The following is a 21306-nucleotide window of genomic DNA, read 5'->3' as shown; positions in this document are numbered from 1 at the left end:
ACAAAAAAACCAATATAATAAAGAGATTAGGTATCAGAGACTGAATGCATTAATCATGCAATCTTAGCATAAGGATGAAAACAGGGATCTGCTCAGAAATAATTAAGATGTAATTATAAGAGCTGGAACGATTATTTTAAGTACTTGCAGGTGGTAAAGAAAACCAACTACCAGCTTGTAATTATGGAGGAAACTGAATAGATACATGGAGCTTTAAAATGTTCATTATATCCATGAAGACATAAAAATATTACCTTCAGATGGTGGAAATGAAATGCAGAATATAGACAAGAAATCAAGTCATTAAAAATCATGGCAATAGAGGTAGGGGCACCTTTGGAAATCAACTTGGTGTTTCCAGGGGTAAAGGACCTCGGAGCGGGGCAGCTTCAGTCTCCCGGCCGGGGCCTGGGGGGCTGTATTCTGGGATCTAAGAGGGGTGGGGCAGTCACACTGAGCCATCCCTAATGACAAAAATTGCGTGCTTTAGAAAGAGGCTGTACCTGTTATCAAAGTGGGGGAAATCTCGGCGGGAAAAAGATTGACTGGATGTTTCTAATACAGTGGAACTGGTTTAAATCAAATCAAATTCATTTGCTCATTTTCCCCTCTAAAAAACATACTCTACCAGCCCAAGGCTAGGCCCTTGTGTTTGTGATGCTCCCATCATAACATCCAGAATTTTCCAAACTCCAGGTGTGGGGGTATAGCTCAGTGGTAGAGCATTTGACTGCAGTATTTTCCAAACTCCAATCATGTGGGGACCAGCTTCACCTTTTTTGCCAACTCCATGAAAAACCTAATGACTATTTATTTACTTATTTTCACTAAATTGATCTAACTTCTTATTTAAATCATTGATTTTTTTTTTTTAATTAAAGAGTGAATGGCAAGGGTGGGAGAGGTGTTAAAGGCATTCCAGAACCCAAAGGAGACTTTCTCCTAGACAAGATTAGAAGGGTTGAAAGAGAAGCAAACAGGAAATAACTTTATATTATGTAACACCATGTCTATTTTCTTCCCATAATGATCTGGTGACTCTCTATCAAGGCCACTATGTTTCACTAGTCCAGAAGCCATACACTGCAATGCAAATGGCATCCCTTAGAGTTAGGCAGTGCACAACCTGACCAACTGTAAATGTCTCTCACTTTGGAAAACAGTGACAGAGCCCATGAGGATTTACAGAGATAAAGATTGGTTACTTAGTAGTGTCATGGAAAAGCAAAAGGATCTGATTCCTCGAAGCCAGCATATCTTGGAACACATTTTTTGTTTTTATCCTTTGATATCATTTAATATAAAAGAAAGAAATGCGAGAGAACAAAAAGAACACAGGACCCAAGAGTGGCTGCCTTGAATCCGAATTTCCAGGTCTCTGCAAAGCAAATGTCCTGGTGTGAGTATGAAGTGAGTAGCCCTAGTCCATCACTAAGGTCCTTTTACTACTAAGGCCACAGGAGTCCCTGTTCTTCATAAATACACTTCCTTCCATTTTAAAGCTGTATCTTCCCCACCCCCTTCAAGATCCTTTCAAATTAAGTTTGCAGCTCATTCAAAAAATGGGAAAACAATCTGACATGCTCCACAAACGGAGGCTCTTTCCTGGGTGCAACCGCTTCTATAAGGATACCTTTTCCTGAGAGCCCCGGAGTCTGGCCCCACACTGTGGATTTCGTGTTTGTTTTCAGTCTGTTTCTCTAGTTTTACGCAGGTAGACTGGCTCAAGTTTAGATAAAACTTCTCTATCTGGGTGAGCTTCCTAACAGAATAAATGGTCAGGGAAGCCCAAACTTTTGTAAGCTTATTGCTACAGACTTTTAATTTGTGATTTTGCCATGTAAAGGCCAAATGTTTTTTTTGTTGTTGTTGTTGTTTTTGGTTTTTTGGTTATTTGGCTATTTAATTTTCTTATCTTCTGGTAACCTTACTTCGAAGGGCTTACCAAGGGGCCTGTTAAGAAGCTTCTGTCTTATCTGATGAGTGATCCTCAGTCTCGACTACACACCAGAATCATCTGGGCAGGGATGACATCTATGAACACTTGTTTCTCCCGTCTGGAGGCTGTGCCTTAATCCGTCAGGAGTGTAGCTTAGGCATCAGAATTTTTCTAAGCTGACCTGGTAATTCAAAGGTGATCTGAGATCGAGACCTACTGCCATCGATTGGGGTTTCCAACTTTAAAGTGCACGTAAGTCACCTGCGGATCTTGCTACAATGTGGATGCTGATTCGCTGCGGCAGAGGGAGGGGCCCGAGGTTCCGCAATTCAAATGAGCTTCCAGAACCACACTTTCCAAGGCACCTGATCCACCGATCTCCTTCCAACTGTCCTTTTCTCAAAGCAGGACTCATCAGCGCTTGCCTCGTTCTTGTCCTGTCTGATCCCTACTCAGCCTCATGACTCAGAGGCCCCGATGGGATGTGTGTCCTGTTGTTTTGATTTGTTTCTGAGTGTCTGATGGCGAAGACTCTTAGTCTCTCTCCACATGAAAGGTTATCTGAAAAAAGCCAGGGCTCCCCAAGAGTCGAGTGCACTTGCTACTGTGGGGGTCTGCTTAGAACCCCAGAGCTGGTACGAAGACGATTTTAAGCTGAGGACATCTGGGTTCAAAGGCTGCAGAAAGCAATCTTTTTGGAACTTCCTTTGACTGACTGAAAGTGGCAACCTGGGGAAATAAGACTGCTGTTCCCTCTTCTGGGCGCTGTTCCCCGGGGTGGAGACCGAGCGCAAGCAGACAAGAGCGTAAGCTCTCTCCAGGAAACTTCTATGGCCATTCACAGCTGCATGAACAAGCATTATCACACACTCGCTTAGTTCCTGGTTTGTTTTCTTTTTTCTTTTAAAACCTCTGTTCCTGCCATAGAGGCCCTTTCTCCTCATTCCCTTTTCTCTATTACATAAGGCATTTAAGTATCCAACCATTTATTGAGCTACTTCTCCTGTAAGCTCCTGTATGCATTGGAATATTTTTTTTTCCTGTTCATCTGCCTTTTATCAGGGTTTTTTTTTTTTTTTTCAGATGGGGGAGGGGCAGAAGGTGAGACAGAGAGAGACAGAATCCCAAGCTGGGTGTGGAGCCTGACTTGGGGCTCAATCTCATGACCCTGAGATCATGACCTGAGCTGAAAGTGGAGTCAGATGCTTAATCAACTGAGCCACCCAGGTTCCCTTGCATTTTATCAGTTTAATTTGCAGCCTCCCGGAAGCGGAACATAAGAGAATAGAAGAAAGGTTCTTTCTCCCCGACACTATTAAGTAACCTTCCCTTTTCTCAGTCTTTCTCTGTTCCCTGTTCAGCCCTCCACCCCCATTCTCTCTCATTTTCTTAAAAGAAAAAAAAAATCAATCATGTTATCTAAATAAGCTTTCTGCCTCATAGTTCATAAGCTGTTTTCTGTCCTTTTATTAAAGTTCACGAGGCAGACACACATACTCCTTTATAAGCATTCCCCCCATATGGAAATGGCTGGAGAGGAGGTCAATGCAGCAGCTGGTCAACCCCAGGTGAGGACTCTCCCCAAATCAAGGGTCAATTCTCTGCAAATGGACCTTATGGGGACCATGCAACAGTAATAGCTGGGGTATAGATATTTGATTTAAACACTGAAGGGCACCTGGGCGGCTCAGTTGGTTAAGCATCTTGCCTTTGGTTCAGGTCATGATCTCAGGGTCCTGGGATCGAGCCCCGCCTCTGGCTCCCTGCTCAGTGGGGAGTCTGCTCTCTCTCTCCCTCTGCCCCTCCCCCTGCACACATGGTCTCTCTCAAATATATAAATAAAATCTTAAAAAACAAACAAAACACTGAATAATCACAGAAATGTTCCCTACATACATTTTCACTCTATCAGTCACAAGAATGAAGCTGTCCCATGTAAAGCATGATTAAAAAAAAAAAAAATGAACCCAAATGTCTAGCCCTACAACTGTATCTCTCAGACCATAAAGCAAATACTTTGCTAATGAAGGCCCAGTGGATGTGAACATGCATTGGCCCAGAGTAGTATCTAGAGGCTTTGGAAACTGGTTTCTTGGCAGCTGCCGGAGACCACACACGCTCTCGGCCTCACACAGGGGGTACGTGGAACAGCGTAAGAACTTCCGCTCCTCAAAGATGGCGGGTTGTCTTGGCCCACTCTGGCCTCTGGAGGAATTCATCTGTTCCTTTGTAGCCCTGACATATGTCTTTTCTCAGCTTCTATCTTCCCTCCTACTTTTCTACTTTCGGCATCAGGAACGCTTTCCTTTGTTCAGGGCGGCCCATGAGGAGAAGCCAGCCCTGTGTGATGCTAACAACACTCATGAAAGAGAATTCTTTCTAAGTCCGCTTGGCACACAGCAGCCCTCCTCATGTTCTAGGAACGCACGGGTGAGGAACAAAGAGGACTGTTTAGTCTGTAAATTGGCTCTTCTGACAATGGGGCAATTTTGGTTCTCGCGAAGCTTTGCAGAGCTTTCTAGCACAGATCCCGGCAAGCAGTCACGAGGACAAGCGCCGCCCGGAGCCGGTAAGCTCTGCGCACGGGCTGCAGTGAGTGAAGGCAGCCAGACGCACGACGGTCACATGGTGCACTGTGACGGGTCGGACGCTAGGCTGGGGGAGAACTTGGGACCTTGACCGGACACTGAAGCGACACGGCATCGCGTCTAACATCATAATAACCGCGCTGCTAATATTACTGCTGCTGAACTTTCTCAAAGCTTGCTACCTGCCTATAACCAGGCTGACGGCCGTTAGTACATCATCCCACATAGAATTCTGGGAACCGGGTCTTCTCACCTCCATTAAAAAAAAAAAAAAAGATTTCATCTATTTCAGCGAGAAAGCACGCGCATGAGCAGGGGGAGTGGCGGAGGGAGAGGAGGAAGCAGGTTCCCTGCTGAACAAGGAGCCCGATGCGGGACTCGATCCCAGGACCCTGAGATCAAGACCTGAGCTGAAGGTAGGCCCTCAGCTGACTGAGCCACCCACGTGCCCCAGATGCCTTTTCTCCACTTTATTCACAAGGGAGACTGAGGAACGAGGTCAGGAAACATGCCCGTGTTTAAGCTGCTGTTGAGACGGCGACAGTGCTGAAGCCACATCGCCTCCACCGTCCTCCTCCTGTGGTCAGTGTTAGCAACATCACGGGTTGACGCGTGGACTGTTAGACGTAGAGGCCATGTACAGATCACACCCTACCCTCCACCACAGGGGAGACAACGCAGAGGCTCGGAGAGGTCCCCCAACTGGCCCAAGGTCAGGCTGGCTCTCCGTCACGTCATGGGCACGCTGAATTGCTCCCAACTAATTTTGTAGCCAAGAGTCGCGGCCTTTCATAGGCCTGTGCTTTCCAATCACACTTACCACCTGCCTCAAGGACTGAGTCTCCGGAGTCCTGTAAGCTTAAATGCACCTCGGAGAATCTGGAAGCCTATGGCATTATCCACGTACGTACAGGGCGGGGAGAAGGAGCTTTGCGTTGCTTCGGATAAATCTTTCCTGGGCGCCTGGGTGGCTCAGTCGGTTTAGCATCTGAGTCTCGGTTTCAGCTCAGGTCCTGATCTTGGGGTCGTTAAGACTGAGACTCACACAGGACTCTGTGCTTACCGCAGAGCTGCCTCAGGTCTCTCTCTTCCTCTCCCTCTGCCCATCCGCTCCCTCTCAAGTAATTAAATCTTAACAAACAAACAAACAAAACAAACAAACCCTTTCCCCTGACCGACAGCGAACAAGTGACGGTCCAGGTTGTCCCAAAGTCACACTGCAGAGGTCCATTTAGGCATCTCTTAATTTTGCTTAAATGAGGAAGAGTCAGCGGTCTCCATGTTCCTCCCCTTTGCCTTACGTCCTTCTGGCTCCGAGCCAGGCTGACAGTTGTAACTTTTGAGCATGTGGTACGTGCTCAGCACTCCGGGGCTCACACGCTCCCTCGTGTCCTTAGTCCTCCAAAATCCTAATGCCCGTACCCGTCCTGTGGCTAAGCCCATTTTACAGACGATGTAACTGAGGTTTAAAGAAATAAAGGAACCTGGCCCACGTGGCCTTACCTGAATCCAAGTGATCTAGGTGCCAGGGGTCGGTGGCGGACGACATGGGGGAGAGGGTCAGCGGGGAGGCTCCGCAGTTGGACTCCACCAGCTCGCCCTGGATGTGCACGTGGGCGGAGGCGTTCGTCTGCCTCAAGGCCGCCTTCAGAGGCGCAATCTGGTTGAACTGGACCCTGGAGAGGCACCCAGTGAATCCCGGGGTGTTGTATTTGTGAATCTCTTGGTCGATCTTCCCTGTTTCTAAAAGATACAAAAAGAGAGAATGAAAGTTTTCTCCCACTCTCTGCATTCCGGCTGTAACATAGTCTCGACTTCGAACGCCGACGTCCAACTCTCACTCCAGGTTTCAGTTTAAGATGTTCTATTCTCTCAGATGAAATATTAACGACTCGATAAGGCTGAGGGCTGGAGACTGCTGCAAACGAAGCTCCACGTTACTAGAGAACGTGTGGGGTGAGGAGAATATGACTATTTGTTACAATAAAACCCACATTTACAAAGACCTTCCCAACAGCCACGGTGTTGCTGAAACCAACCCCATTCACTGGCTTCTGATCGATCTTTCTCCTTCTCTTTTCCCTCTTACACATATTGAACAAGGGCCCCTCCTGGGAAATTACGGTTCCGTTTTGTACCTCATTCTTACTGTCTTCTTCAGAATTCTTTATTAAAAAGAAAAAGAAGAGAGAGAGAGAGTTCCATAGCCTGTAACGACGCATTTCCCTTCTTCAGCAGCCAATCCCCACGCGAGCCTGAGGTTTGCAGGATCCCGGCTAGGATCTGCTGGATGTTCTGGAAGTCACGAAACCGTTCCAACTCAATCGCAAATACACCTGCGCATGGAAGAATCGTTCCCCCCCCCCGCCCAGTCCGAGTGTGACGTTTCCTGAACTAACATTCAGATCCGGGTAGTCTGAATAGAGGCATCGCTAATGCACTGTTTCAGTTAATAGAACCACGCACGGTCTTACCAGTTAGCTCAGTAAAAGCCGGGGTCTTTTTGGCCCTCTGTCCTGAGTTTTACAATCTATGCAGCAGAAATGAACATCGAGGGAGTCCTAGACCTTTCTGACGGGCGGCTCTCACAAGTGCGGCTCCTGCACCAGCAGCAGCAGCATCACCTGGGAACTTGTTAGGAATGTTGGGGGGGGAGGGCTTGGCAGTCTGTGCTTCCACAAGCCCTGCAGGTGACTCTGGGGCCCACTAAGGCTTTCGAACCAGGGGCACAGGCACTGATCCTGCAGCAAATGGCCCTTCAGAGAAGAGCACGGCAACCGTGTTCTGGGCGGGAGATGATGCCAATGACAACTGTCTTCTGACACAATGACTGTCTTTTAAAACCAAGGACAGGGCGCCTGGGTGGTCAGTGGGTTAAGCCTCTACCTTTGGCTAGGGTCATGGTCTCAGGGTCCTGGGATCAAGTTCTGCATTGGGCTCTCTGCTCAGCAGGGAGTCTGCTTCCCTCTCTCTCTCTGCCTGCCTCTCTGCCTACTTGTGATCTCCGTCTGTCAAATGGATAAATAAAATCTTAAAAAAACAAACAAATAAACAAACACCAAGGACAAGGGGAACCTGGGGGACTCAGTCTGTTAAGCATCTGCCTTCAGCTCATGTCATGACCCCAGGGTCTGGGAATGAGTCCTGTGTTGGGCTCCCTGCTCAGCAGGGAGTCTGCTTCTCCCTCTCACTCTGCCTCTCCCCCCACTTGGGCTCTTTCTTTCTCTCTATTGCTCTCTCTAATGAATAAATAAAATCTTTAAAAAAGCGCCAAAGACAAGGATGTGAGATATTTACCCTTCCACTTGAACTGTGAAAAACAGAGACTTTGGGAAACAGAAGGCTACTTACTTTAAAATTTGAAATCCAAGCAGATGATGTTTCTTACTGGGGAAAGAACTCAGGTGAAGTATTCTATAAAAAATTATCCCCATTAAGGAAAGAATAAATCAGTAGAGAAGGGAGCTTTCAGGCCTTGGGGGCAGAAGTGGATGTGTTAATTATTCATCAGAGTAAAGAATCAGTTCAGTGACTGACCTGTACTAGCCCGATGTGAATTTTGGCAAACAAAAGAGATGGGCAGCAGGGAATGGTAATGCTGGGGATTCCAACCGGGGCTTACTCAGCCAAGTACAGAAAGAAATTTTAATTAAACATTCTCCATAGTTTTCTCCCTTAGTAAATTTCAGTCTATGACCTTGAGCTAGAGCATGGTCCAATTAGGATGGGGACGCAGAATGCACTTGTGACTGCACAAAACATCCCACAGTCCCAATGTCTCCTTGATGGCCAGGAAGAGGCTCTGGTCCCACTGACTCCTCGAGGGCTGTTCTCCTCTTCCTCCTCCCCTCCCTCCTCAATAATGGCTGATTACTGAATGAATGAATTCACTGATTCATTGAAGGAATGCATACAAGTCAGTAATTCGTTCTTTGTCTCCTGGTCTCTTATCGGAATTCCTTGTTCTTGGTTCACCAACTTGCCTTCCATGCAAAGAGTTGGTACAGTTGGTTTCTGTCTCCTCCTTCCGGTGATCTGCCTTCCTTTGAAACACCTCAGGGTGCTCTGTCCCCGGAGACGCAGGGTGAACTCTTTGTTGCCAGGGTGGGAAGGGAGACCTCTGCTCCTGGCTTTCCCAAGCTCCTATCTGGCTCACATCTGTGGTCAAGGAACCAAAACAAGCGGCTTCTTGGGGTCAGGAGACTGGGAACAACCTCAGCTCCATCTATTGCTTCTCGTGCATAAATGGAGAATTCTTTTTAGCCTGTCCAGCCTTGGAGTAGGGCTCATGAAGAATTTTGGGGCTGGGAGCTACTGCCATCTGGTGGGACTTCAGCTCAGCTCAGTTCACTACAATTCAATCAATTCAATTCAATTCAATTCAATTCAATTCAATTCAATTCAATTCAATTCAATGCATGTACTCACTGCCTGGCAGCAGTAGCAGGAAGATGGAGACTCTCTGCCTACTTGTGATCTCTCTCTGTCAAATAAATAAATAAAATCTTTTTTTTTTTTTTTTAAAGTCTATGGTAAACCTGGGGAGCAAGTTTGTGGGGTTCTGGAGAGCAGCTTAGGAGATAGAGGTGGTTTTTTGTTCTGTTTTGTTTGAAGGTAAGGACACTTTTAACATAAAGTCTACCCTCCTAACACAATGATTGAGCATGTGATACAATATTGCTAATTCAAGGCACAGGGCTGTGTAGCAGATCTCTAATACTCCACTGGCCTAAGTGAAAACTGTGTTCTCTGACCAACATCCCCCAGCCCTGGCAGCTGTGGTTCTATTCTCTGCTTCTGTGAGTTCGACTAGTTTCCATTCCTGATGGAAGTGGGACCATGTAGTTCTTCCGCATCCGGCTCATTTCGCTCGGCATCATGTCCTCCGAGTTCACCCAGGTTGCAGCACGTGGCAGGAGTCCCTTCTTCTGAAGAGTGATTCTCCATCGTGCGGATGGACGTTCAGCTTGTTTGCAAGTTTTTGCAGTCGTGCATCATGCTGCGATGAACGTGGAGTGCACATCTCTCTTCGAGATCCTGATTCCAGCCCTTTCGGGTCTATACACATCTGGGAATGAGACTGAATCACATGGTCTAATTTTAATTTTGGGGGTGGGGGGAATTTTCCACATGGTTTTCCATAGTGGCTGGACCCTCTCCATTCCCATCAAATTCTCCGCCTCTTCACCAATACTTAGGTCGTGTAGAACTAGGTCTTGAGAGTAAAAGGAAAGAGAACCCCAGGTTGAGTCTGCTATGAGGTCATTTATGTTCTGGGGCTGGAGGGCGTCTGATGGGGTCTGAGCTCAGGGCCAGATTGGGAAGAGCCTTGAATGCCACGTTAAGATGTTTGTATTTAAGGAGGAAACTCAAAGATGTTGTGGCTTCAGAGGACTGTGATGGGAAGTGTTAGAAAGATAATTCTAGTGGCTGCATAGCACCTGCTCTGTGCAAGTGGTCACCCGAGCTCCCCCCATCCAACCCCCCACCCCCGCCGGCCCCTGCAATCTCCCTGAGCTAACACAGGCACATGGCTTTCTGACCTTTATGTAGGGCAAGCTTCCCTACCACACGTGGAACATGAACAGTTTCAAAGCCAGATCTGAGGGTTCCCCATTTAATGTGGGGTCCCCGTTTCTTAAAGACGTGTCCTTTTCTGAATGTCTTCCTCTGAGATGACAGACGCAAGGCAGATGGCTAGAGGTGGGCTCCAGGAAGGGGATTCAGCTGGTGGGAAGGAGCAGGGGTCCCCAGGTTCAGGCCCGAGGGGGCTGTGAGCACTGGTGGACATGTCATCTGGGTGGGCGGGGGCTGGAGGCTGGGCGGCAAGCGGCAGTCCTGGGGGTGAACTTCTGGTGCTTTTCCCTCTCTTCAGGGCGCCTACACTCTGCTCATTCTCTTCTTCGGCCTCCTCCTTCCTGTGTTTTCTCTCTGTTGGGGAAAATCCCCAGTGTTTCAACTGTTGTTGTTTTCTTAAAAGGCGATGGATCACAGAAACAAGAGTTCTGATGCCCAGGAGAGTGGGACAACATTTCCACATCCAGGTGGTGCTCCAAATCTAGTTGATGTTGGCTGAGACCCACTCCCTGGGCGGGGTGGAGACTGCAGTCCGAGCCATGGGATCACAGCAGGAAGAGCTGCTCTACGGGCGAGGTACTGTGTTTAGTACGTGCCTGAAGTATGTCCTGAAGCCTCCCAACCACCACGGGAACGAGACAGGATTATCCCCACTTCACAGATGAGAAAACTGAGGCATAGAGACATTAAGGCTTTGCTAATAAATGGTATCTTAAGGTTTCATGGAAAAAAGCAGAGAAATCAAGTGTTTTATTCTCAATTTCTCTCTCAAAAAACAGACTGTATTATGTTGTTTTTATGTTCACTTGGATTTTGGCATTTCCAGTCAGGGACTCTATAGAAATGTCATAGTGAGGTTAAAAATTTTTTTAAATGGCTATTAGAGACTGCCCCCCCCCTTTTTAAACAACTTTATTTCTTTATTTGAGAGAGAAGCAGAGAGAGCACAAGCAGGGGGAGGGGCAGAGGGAGAAGGAGAAGCAGCTTCCGCTGAGCAGGACCTGGGGCCGGATCCCAGGACCCTGAGATCATGACCTGAGCCAAAGGCAGATGCTTAACCACCTGAGCCACTCAGGTGCCCCTAGAGACTGCTTTAAAACCATGTGTCAATAGTGACTCAGCCAGTAATAAAGTTTTAAAAGATGCCTCGAACTGACGTCCTGGCTTTGCCAGCCTCAGTGAAAGCACCAGCAAGTTCTGCCGATGCCCGTCTGGACATCCGTCCCTCGTAGGGACATCCGCCCACGATAGTATCGCTCTTGCTTTAGTGTGTTGGAGCTCATTCCAGGTAAACTGTGTTAATCTGTAAAATTAACTGAATGGCTTTTGGACTGAAATAAAATATTACAGCACAACTTACTGTAAGAAACAAACTTCTGCCTAGAGACGTCTTGGCTGAGATGTCATGCGGGGGGAGACCTGCTCGAAGAATGCCAGTTTTAGAAATGCAGTACAGTCGCTTCTGAAATTAAATTCCAAGCTGTCCTAGTACATTAATATCTCACCTTCACAATGATGTGGGTCACAGCAAATTGCCCACTTAAAATAGGATACAATTCCAGGTGCAACCTTACAATGAAATGTGAAGGATGATACTTTTCAGGAGGCTGTGAATACCTCTGCAATGCATTAGCCAGCTTTCAGGCTCTGGCTTTTCGCCGCTGAATACCAACTGCCTGGCAGGGGTGCTGTGAGATGGGAGAGGAGAAAGGGCACCGCACAAGCCACCCCTGGCCGCACCCCCCCCCCCCCCGATCACATATCCTTGCTGGGGCCCGTGCACATGCACGGGGAATCCAGAAGCCCTCAACAGAGATTTCTCATTTACCTTAGAGACTATTTAAGCTCATCGGGATATTCTTCTTGGGCCACCCATGGGATCCATCCATCAGCTGATTTTTGGTTTTGTTTTGTACATCTTAGAAATTCCTATCAAGATTTTGGCGGGGGGGTGTGATACGAGATATCGCTATAAACTTCAATTCTTTACTGTCTATGAAAGAGAGCCGAAAGATCTTAGAATGTCCGTGGGACCCAATTTAAAACTTGTGACAAGGCTCTCTTGGGTGCCTGTCACCATGTTAGGGGCTGGGGAGTCGCCTTTTAAGAATTTGTGGGATGGACTGAAATGGCAGAGCCGGGTTCCAGGCCCCAAGGTCACCTGTCCTCTGCAGAGACTCACTGTGCCGCACCATGGATGGGCAGCCACCCCTCCGGTCCCCGCCTCTGCTCCCCGGGAAATAGTCCTACTGGTGGCATGGGGGGTGCCCCTAGGTCGTTCTCAGACTGGACATTAGAGAACATGTGACCACAGGGAGAGGGAGTTTTCTTCTCATTCTCTTTTAATCCTTCACAAAGAAGGTATCAGGTTGGCTCAGTTTGGGACTGGACTGTCTTGCTTACCACCCTGACGCTTGCCAGTTTTGCTTTTTAACAGCCGACCTCAGACCTGATCGCTCCAGCAGACAACAGCACCGAGTTTCCCACTATTCCCGTGTTGTGTGTTTTTACCACTCGCGTATTGCTACAGCAGGTGATACTGGTATTTCAATTTATGGCTGTATTGCAAGATTTCCTTATAACATGCTCTCCTTTGAACATAAATTTATTTAAGTGAAAACGGTGAGTCCATTTCAAGAACAACATTAAGTAGAGGCACCTGGATGGCTCAGTCGGTTAAGCGTCTGCCTTTGGCTCAGGTCATGATCTGGGGTCTTGGGATCGAGTCCTGTACTGGGCTCCTTGCTCAGCAGGGAGCCTGCTTCTCCCTCTCCTGCTCCCCCTGCTTGTGCATGCTCTCTTTCTCTCATTTCCCCGGAAATGGGAAAAAATGTAAACAGAAAAGGCAAAAAATGGTGCCGTTGGCTCTCCAATTACTGCTCTTTGGAGAATATGGCTATGGAGAGACTTGGTGCCCCTCTTCACCCCTTAAATTTTGGCCTTAAGCACCTCTGTTCTACTCACATGAAGTCTAGTCTCTTCCTCTGTCCATGCTTAGTTCCTGTGATTATCCACACTTCAGGACATCAGAGATCCCCAGTCTCTCAAAAAGTGAGCTCCAGATGGCTTCCCCCAATTCTGCCCAGAGCTCAAACCACTTGGCCCAGCTGTGCTCGTTCCCTTCCAGATGGGCCGGAAACCTGAATTCGTGCCTCCACCAGATTTTCAGTTTCCTTGAGAGCAGGACTGAATGTTACTTATCTTTGTGTTCCTCCAGATGTCAGAGCCTCTGCCCAAAGGAGTCAGCCAGGGATTACAGGCGTGACTAGAACCGTGACCACACGCCGGACAGTGTGTCGGCCACACTTGGGTGGGTGGGATGGGAACCAACACCAGAGAGACTGAGGCAGAGCAAAGTTCACTGTGGGCCAAAGTTTATCAGCTTCAGTAGGTGTAGAATGTGGATTTGAGAGGAAGGGAAAGTAGCAAATCTAGATCTAATACAGCTTTATATTTTTATATACATGTTATATTTACATACACATTTTAAAATATTTATATATAAAGGTCTTTATATAGACTTTAAAATATTTATATATGTGTTTATTTCTAGTACTATCACCTGGAAATCCATCCCACTGAAAATGCACTCGTCTTTGAAAATACAGGTGTCTTGCTGTTACCACGCCGGTTGTTGACTGAATGTTGAACAGTCATTACCATACGAACCCTCCTCCGGCCTCAAGGATGAAGTAGTGGTTTCATGGGACCCTAAAGGAACAAATTGGCCGTGGGTGTGAAATCACTGCCTGCATGAAGTTTTAAATGATTCTTGGACTATCAGACTGCAACGAGCCTGGGGAGAAGTCCGAACGCTACCTGCTGGGAACCGCGACCAGGGTGGGGGCGGGGCGGGCGGTCACCCTACGCGGCGACTCTCAAGGTTAGGGCTGAGCATCTGGGTCCCAACTAAGAGCACAGCTGAATGCAGGTTAATTATGTTGGATGCAGTTGCCCCACTTGGTTACAGTCGGATGGACGAGAGCCCGAACAGGTCAGTGGAATAGATAAATGAGAAATAACCACAACCAAAAGAAACTCAAAAAAGATGGGCGAGAAAGGCAACAAGAAAGGCCAAGAGCATTCAGCTGAAAAAGCAACACAAACCCACATACACCCCATTCTCCGTTTTAACACGATCTCAGGATCAACATTAGGCAGGGCGCTGAAATGCAGGCATCCAAGTTCAGCATCAGCCCTCTGCTCTCGGGGGCTCAATTTTTTGATCAGTGACGTCTTCCTGACCAGTTGCCTTTCAAAAGGGGCACAGCTAGAATTAAATCCATGGACTTAACTGATGTATAGAATTATGTACTATGACATTTTATTAATCCCTGAGAGAAAGACACTAATGAAATTTCATTGTATTTATTGTACGCTTTTCTCCCTTCCAGAGGAAGGCGGGACTAAAATCCGCAGGTGTAATTCAAATCGCTCTTGACCTGTGACACGTGCTAACTCAGTTATGAAGAGGCAATATGCGGGGAGGAGCAGCCTCTTCTCCTACATTGCAAATCTCTTTCTAAGGATTAGTAAAACAAGATTGAATTTTCTCCCCCAGCAATAATAATAAAAAGCAATAATAATAAAAAGAAATGTCCTAACATGAAGACGTTAGCTTACGTTATTTTGCAAAACGATGAAGTGTTACCTTTTTTTTTTTTAAAGATTATATTTAGTTATTTGACAGAGAAAGATCACAAGTAGGCAGAGAGAGAGGAGGAAGCAGGCTCCCTGCTGAGCAGAGAGCCCGATGCAGGACTCGATCCCAGGACCCTGAGATCATGACCTGAGCCGAAGGCAGAAGCTTTAACCCACTGAGCCACTCAGGCGCCCCAAGTGTTACGTTTTTATTTGTAGAAACTTATTACAGTCCCTGAACTTTGGGGGAATGTATCTATAGGTTGGAATTGTCATTCCCTATCTTAAAATCTAGTCTGGGAACTACAAACTTGCTGGGTAGGATAACGCAGTGTGATTATGAAACAAAGGGAAGACAGGATCCCTGAGCTGTTTCCAAAAACACCTGACATTTGGCACCATGCAGAACACACACGTCTGAAAGATAAATTTTCCACCTTCTCCTGAATGTTTCAAGTTGTCAGACATGAGGTAGAAAGCCTGGTGCCCCCTTCCTGCAGCCTGGGGTGCCCTGCTGCACAGCGTGATTTTCCAGGGCTAAAAATAGCAGGTTTTGCTGACAGTAACAAGACCTTTCAGAAAACTGGATGTTCCTGTCAGTCAAACCACGTTGGGTGCTGTGGTTGACTTCACTAGAAAGGCAGGTCTGATTTTACCTCTCACAATCTTAGTAAATATCAGCTAAGTGTCCTAGCTCTTTGCCACTGGAGAACAGAACACGAATGCATTTCCCACAAGTTGGAAATGAACAGACCTGCCTCTTACTCACTGAGTTTTACTCCACGTTTGCTTTTGCATTTTAACTTGTTGGCAGCAGAAATAGAATCCTATGTACGAAATTACCAAAATGAAAAATAATTTCTTCTGTGTGCGCTCTGCCTCTGCTAAAACATTTTTTTTTTTTTTAGGTTTTGGAAAGCCCTACTACACTGTAGCCAAAACCATAAGGAGAGTGAGTTTTAGCTTTAAAATTTTTCCTTAATGCCTCTTTAAACCACTGCAGAGTGTTCCAGCCAACTAGGTCGGGGTCCTGTGAGGCTAACTCCCTTGGGGGGCAGGGGGACTGAGGGCAATGGGAAAAGGAGGAGGGGAGGGAACTGACTTCCTCTGCCACAAACAACAGAAGCAGAGGCTAGGAAAAGCGTGTTAGTGCATTTTTGTATTTCCAGATTAGGTCAAATAGAATGATTCAGTAAAATATTCCTTTGTTCTCCCTTGTATTGTAATTTCTACCCCAGGGGACGTCTAAAGCTGTCTTACCCAAGAGAGGAAAAATCCTTTGAGGGCTAAGATTGCATGAAAGCCTGGCCATTAAAGTGTTAGAAAATGGACACGGAGGTAGGGGTTGAAGGCAATGGTTTTCCCAGGGCAATTAGACCTGTCACACACACACAGAGAAAGAGGAGAGCTTTTGCCAGAAAATGTACTGAGAGGGTGGGGGTGGGGGGAGCGAACGGGGGGTGGGTGGGGGGGGAGCTCTCCCTCCATTGCCTCTCCAGGTCACATGATTAACATAGGAAAGAATTCACATCTGGGGACTCATCTGGGGACAGATGAGATGACCTTCAGATGACAAACCCGGGGCACAGGGGTGGCTCAGTCCCTTGACCATCTGACTCTTGGTTGTAGCTCAGGTCATGATCTTGGGGGTCCTGGTATCGAGCCCTGCTCTGAGTTCTACGCTAGGCAGAGAGTCTGCTTGGGACATTCTCTCTTTTCCTCTCCTTCCCCCTCTGCCCCTGCCTCTGCTTGTGCGTGCATGTGCTCTCTCAAATAAATTAATAAACAAAATCTTAAAAAAAAAAAAAAGGGAAGACCAAGCCCAGTGGATGCGTGGAGGCTGAACCAGAAACTGGGGTAGATTCTCACAGGAGTCCGAATGTGTGACTGCGCCCGCCCTGGAGTGGAGTCCACGTGTGGACCCAGAGGCCTGTGGACACAGCAGCATGCTTCTTCCCCGAACACCTTCTTCTCTGCTGTGTCTCTGAAACCAAAGTCTTTATTTCTAGATTGGAGTAACGGCCTACTAGGTTGGAGGAACTCTGACAAAGGCTACCTATCTCGTAGCAAAGCATTTTATTGTCTCCCATGACATTTTCATGGTCAAGACGGGTATGTTCAGGAAAGTAAGAGTATTTTGAAGGTAGATTTATAACAAGATGAACTGTGGGAGGGAGTTAATCAATGGGTAGAGATTGGCTTCAGAGGAGAATTCTCATGGTATGATTCTAAGCTGACACTGTATTAATTTACCTAGATAAGGATATCAGTGGCCCATTGATGAGTCATATGGCATTTAGGGGAAAGGGTGGTCATGCGTGAGATCACAGGGTCATGAGCCGAAAGGGCTCTGAGAGGCTGAAATGACAGCCTGGATCGAACCAGAAAAGTACAGCAGACACAAATATCCAATTACTGTAGTTGGAAATAACACCCCCCATCACTTTCATTATAAAGTTGTAGGGGATACGCCCAATGGAAGCACGCACCTTCTTCCTCCCCTGTCCCGCCCAGCCCACACTGGACCAGGATATTTTAATTACAAGCGACTTAGGGGTTAAGAGTGAGCTGTGGGTGAGTCAAAGAAAGGATGAAGTCTAGATGCTAATCCAGAAGGTGGTTTCTGAGACCGTTTCCTCTAGTGGTCGGAACAAGCCCAGACAGGTGCTCGGTTCAGGACACTGCGAACGAGGCAGCAATAAATGGCGTGTACAGCAGCCGACCACCGCTCTCCAAACTACACGTCCTACCCCAGCCTCACCCAGGCCGCTGAAGATCTCCCCCCTTGGGAATTGCTAATTACTCCCAATGGCCCTGGTCGCAGCTATTCAAAATAGAGAAGATGCTGAGAGTCCAACGAATCTGTCTCTCATTTACCTAAATCAAGTGACTTCTCTGACTCAGACGGGTTTCGAGGTCGCTTGATTTTCATTTTCCTTTCAACAAAGGACAAGGGACGCTTTCCACTATGTTTGCTTGCGGGCCTTCCTTTCCAGCTCTGACTGTTAGCCAAATGCTTATTTTCCCAGCGGGGCACATTCGCCGGGCCTGTTATTATCTCCACTCTTCTGGCTGCCCCTGCGCGTCAAGCACTCCTGTCTCCGCTCAGAAGGTGCAAATTAGAACGGCTGCGGCACCTTGAAGAAAATGCATTTTCTCAGCCCTGGTAGTCATGTTCTCTTGCTCTCGTGCTGTGGGCTTTGTTTCGGAGAGGAGGAGGGCTTAAAATATTTTATTGGGCAACGGCATTAATCTCTCCTCTGCTAAAATAGGTCATCATGAATTGAGCCACCCTGGAAAAGGAATTTGCGTGGAGAAGATTTTTTTGTTCTAAACTAACTCTTTTGTCATAAACATATTTCTGACCTCGGATCTGTCTAGAACGCTGACACACCGGAGACCCAATAGCAGGGCCACGCGATGGCTCTCATGATGTCTCAGCCCTTTGGCCTCCAAGGCCTTCCTTTATTTATTCCTTTATTTAAAAAAAAAAAAAAAGCCAGGGGCACTTGAGTGTCACAGTTGGTTAAGTGTCCGACTCTTGGTTTCAGCTCAGGCCGTGATCACAGGGTCATGGGATCGAGCCCTATGCTGGGCTCTGAGGTCAGTGTGGAGTCTGCTTGGGATTCTCTCTCTCTCTCTCTCAAATAAATAAATCTTAAAAAAAAGAAAAAAGCCAAACGTGATATTTAAGGACTTCGTTGGTTTAAGATGAATATATTATTATATTAAAACATTTTCTTCTACGTCAAAGTTAATTTTTTTCTTCTAATTTTGAAAGAAACGAAAACACTTTCTGGGGTCCCTAAAAGCACACTTTCTGGGAAGTGTGGCTACTGGCCCTAATGGATGTATGGACTGAAGAACACATCTGAGGACACATCTGAGGACTCTTCAGATGGCTTGGGGCTCAACGGGGGACAGTTGTATTGTGCTAGGAAGAGAGCTATCAGATAATCCTGGGTTCTTCATTTTTGAATAAGGGTCTGAGGTCACCTTTTTTTTGGGTCATTTGCCTCTGTTTCTAAAGTTGGAGTAAAAAAAAAAAAATGCTACCCCAGAACACAGCTGCCCTTCGGCTGGGGCAACCATAAATCCCAAGCCACTTGATGTTCTCTCCCTCCTCAAAATCATCTTTATCTTCTCCAGTATTTTAAAATCTGTGAACCATTCTGATATCAAAGTTATCTTCTTCAAAAGATGACATTTCTTTAGCTATGATGCTATCTACCATTTGCACAATTCTTAGTCAGTGTTGGTGTTGGGCAAGAGTCCATGGAAAATGTGTGCTCTTTATAGCAAGGTTGAGATGACAGTCTTATACAGATCCCCTTTCTCGTGGAGACTTCATTCATTCATTCATTCATACCAGGATTTACTGAGTAGCTACTGTATGCTAGGTAGTGGGAATTCAGACTGAAAAAGAGAGGGTTTCAACCTTCAAGGACTGTAATTTAATCTCATATACTACTGTATTTTCTGGCAATATGAGGGAAAGTAATAGTAATTGTTGCGTGACTTAATGATCAATAAGTGAAAGATGAAAGAGCTCCTTCTACAGGGTGAGTTCAAAACCAGTTTAGCAATAAACAAAACATCACTCTGTTCCTCAGGGAAAACCTGGCGCTCTGAAATGTAATTTCACTAAGAAAATTAAAGCCGGGAAAGGGACAGATTGCGTGTGGGGGAGATATTATTTTGAATAAGACAATCCGGGAAGGCCACTGCTGAGACGACATTCGAGCTCTGAAGGAATTTAAGGGAAGTCATGCACTGTATATGGGGAAGAGAATTCCAGGCCGAAGGAACAGTAACTACAAAGGGCCTGAGGAAACACATGTACGTGTGGCCTGGCTTCCCCTTAAAGGCTGAAATTCAGGGCTGGAGTGGGATGGATCCCGCTTGCCCAGGTGTAGACTGGGCGGGTGACGTTCAAGTTTCCTGCTAGCAGCTTTGTATCTGATGTGACGTGTGAGCACTAAGGCTTCCTCTGGGTGGGACAGCCACTCTCGTCTGTTGCATGAGGCTGAGGCACTCTGTGGCCCCACAGCCTGGACAGAGCCGGGGTGCTGGACAGATGGTGGCTGACAGAGGCCTGGGACTGGGCACGGGCACTTTAAGACTGGAGGGAAATGGCGGACCACGACCTTCAGTAACCCCAAGCATGACATCCCCCACACCTCAACTCCTGAGCAGATGTCAGTGCCGTGATCAGACCACACTAGCCTGCAGAGCAAAGACCTGGAAAGACCCTGTTGTGGGTTGAGGTGTCCCCCCGCTCCACGAAAGAAAGATATGCTGAAGTCCAACCCTTGGCACCTGTGAATGTGACCTTATTTGGAAATAGGGTCTTTGCAGATGTCCTGAAGTTCAGATGAGGTCACATTTGATTGGGTGGTGAGGATGGCCCTTCACCAAGGACTAGTGTCCTTACAAGAAGAGTAGAGACACAGACACACCCAGGGAGAAGGTCACGTGAAGACAGAGGCAGAGACGGAAGTCCTGCAGCCACAAACCAAGGGCCACCAAGGACTGCCAGCGACTGCCAGAAGCCAGAAGCCAGATTCTCTCTCTCTGAGTTCCCAGAACAGAAGCAACCCTGTTGACCCCTTGATTTCAGACTTCCGGTCTCCAGAACCAGGAGATAACACATTTCTTTCTTTCTTCTTCTTCTTCTTCTTTTTTTTTTTAGGCCACACAGTTTGTGGTGTCTTGTCACAGTAGTCACAGGAACTCAGATGGTCTCCTGTGTGTCACCCCAGGCCCCTTGCAATGAGGCTGGGGGGAGATAAGGAGCATCTGCCCCTGATAGGAGAGTTAACCTAACAGAAACATTCTAATATGAGATACTTTGTTAACCTTCAGTGCAAGCTGAACTCTGCCCAGTGGAAGCCAAGAACACAGGATGGGTAGTCTCAGCCCCGATGGGGCCAGTGGTGGAAAATGAAAACAACACGTCTTTTTGCTCATCTGAACTTACTAGTTCATAGACTTTTAGCTCTTGACAAACTAATGAAAATAATGCTTTCTCCATGAAACTGGCGACAGAGGAAGGGATCATTCTGGGCTTTTCCAGGGTCACTTCTGTAAGTTGGGGCTCCCACTCTGTCATGTCCAGTGCGGCATCGAAACGCTTTGACTCAGAATCTGAAGTGTTCGTGTCTTCTGGGTTAAGAGGACACGGAGAAGTTGATCCAATAACTAGACAGGCCTGTTGCTGTATCTCCTGTTCCTGGGCATCTCCCTTCGTGACCTCAAGGACGTGGCCTCGGGGCTGTGGGTGGGGCTGGGCTGTGTCTCTCACCTGCTGGTGTGGAGAAGCTCACTCTCCTCCTTCTGGCTGCTCTCTTTGCCCCAAGGGTTGGTGGCCTCTGAGTACCTTCTCCTCCTCCTTCCTTCTCCCAACTTTTCTCTATACCTTCTGAAGAGTTTGCAGGCCCAGAACAGTGAATTTGAGTGAGAGACAATGACCTTGGTGTGCATGAGGTTTGGCATCTGTGTGTTTAAGTCAGAGCGGCCAGCTCGGAGCCCTTACTTGTTCTCACTACGCGCAGTTCAGCT

The 21306-nt window shown here is 47.1% G+C and overlaps 1 protein-coding gene across 1 annotated transcript in view; it reads right to left on the bottom strand.

Moving 5' to 3' along the window:
• CNTNAP2 (contactin associated protein 2) overlaps window positions 1-21306 on the bottom strand; it is a 1943304-nt gene that overhangs the window by 25555 nt on the left and 1896443 nt on the right. The window contains exon 22 of the mRNA XM_044246794.1: window positions 6031-6270. Coding sequence (XP_044102729.1) covers window positions 6031-6270 — 240 coding nt within the window. The remainder of the gene's footprint in view (window positions 1-6030; window positions 6271-21306) is intronic.

This window comes from Neovison vison, chromosome 4, assembly GCF_020171115.1.
Source record: "Neovison vison isolate M4711 chromosome 4, ASM_NN_V1, whole genome shotgun sequence".
Taxonomy (NCBI): Eukaryota; Metazoa; Chordata; class Mammalia; order Carnivora; family Mustelidae; genus Neogale; species Neogale vison.
This window is presented reverse-complemented; position numbering and strand designations above follow the sequence as displayed.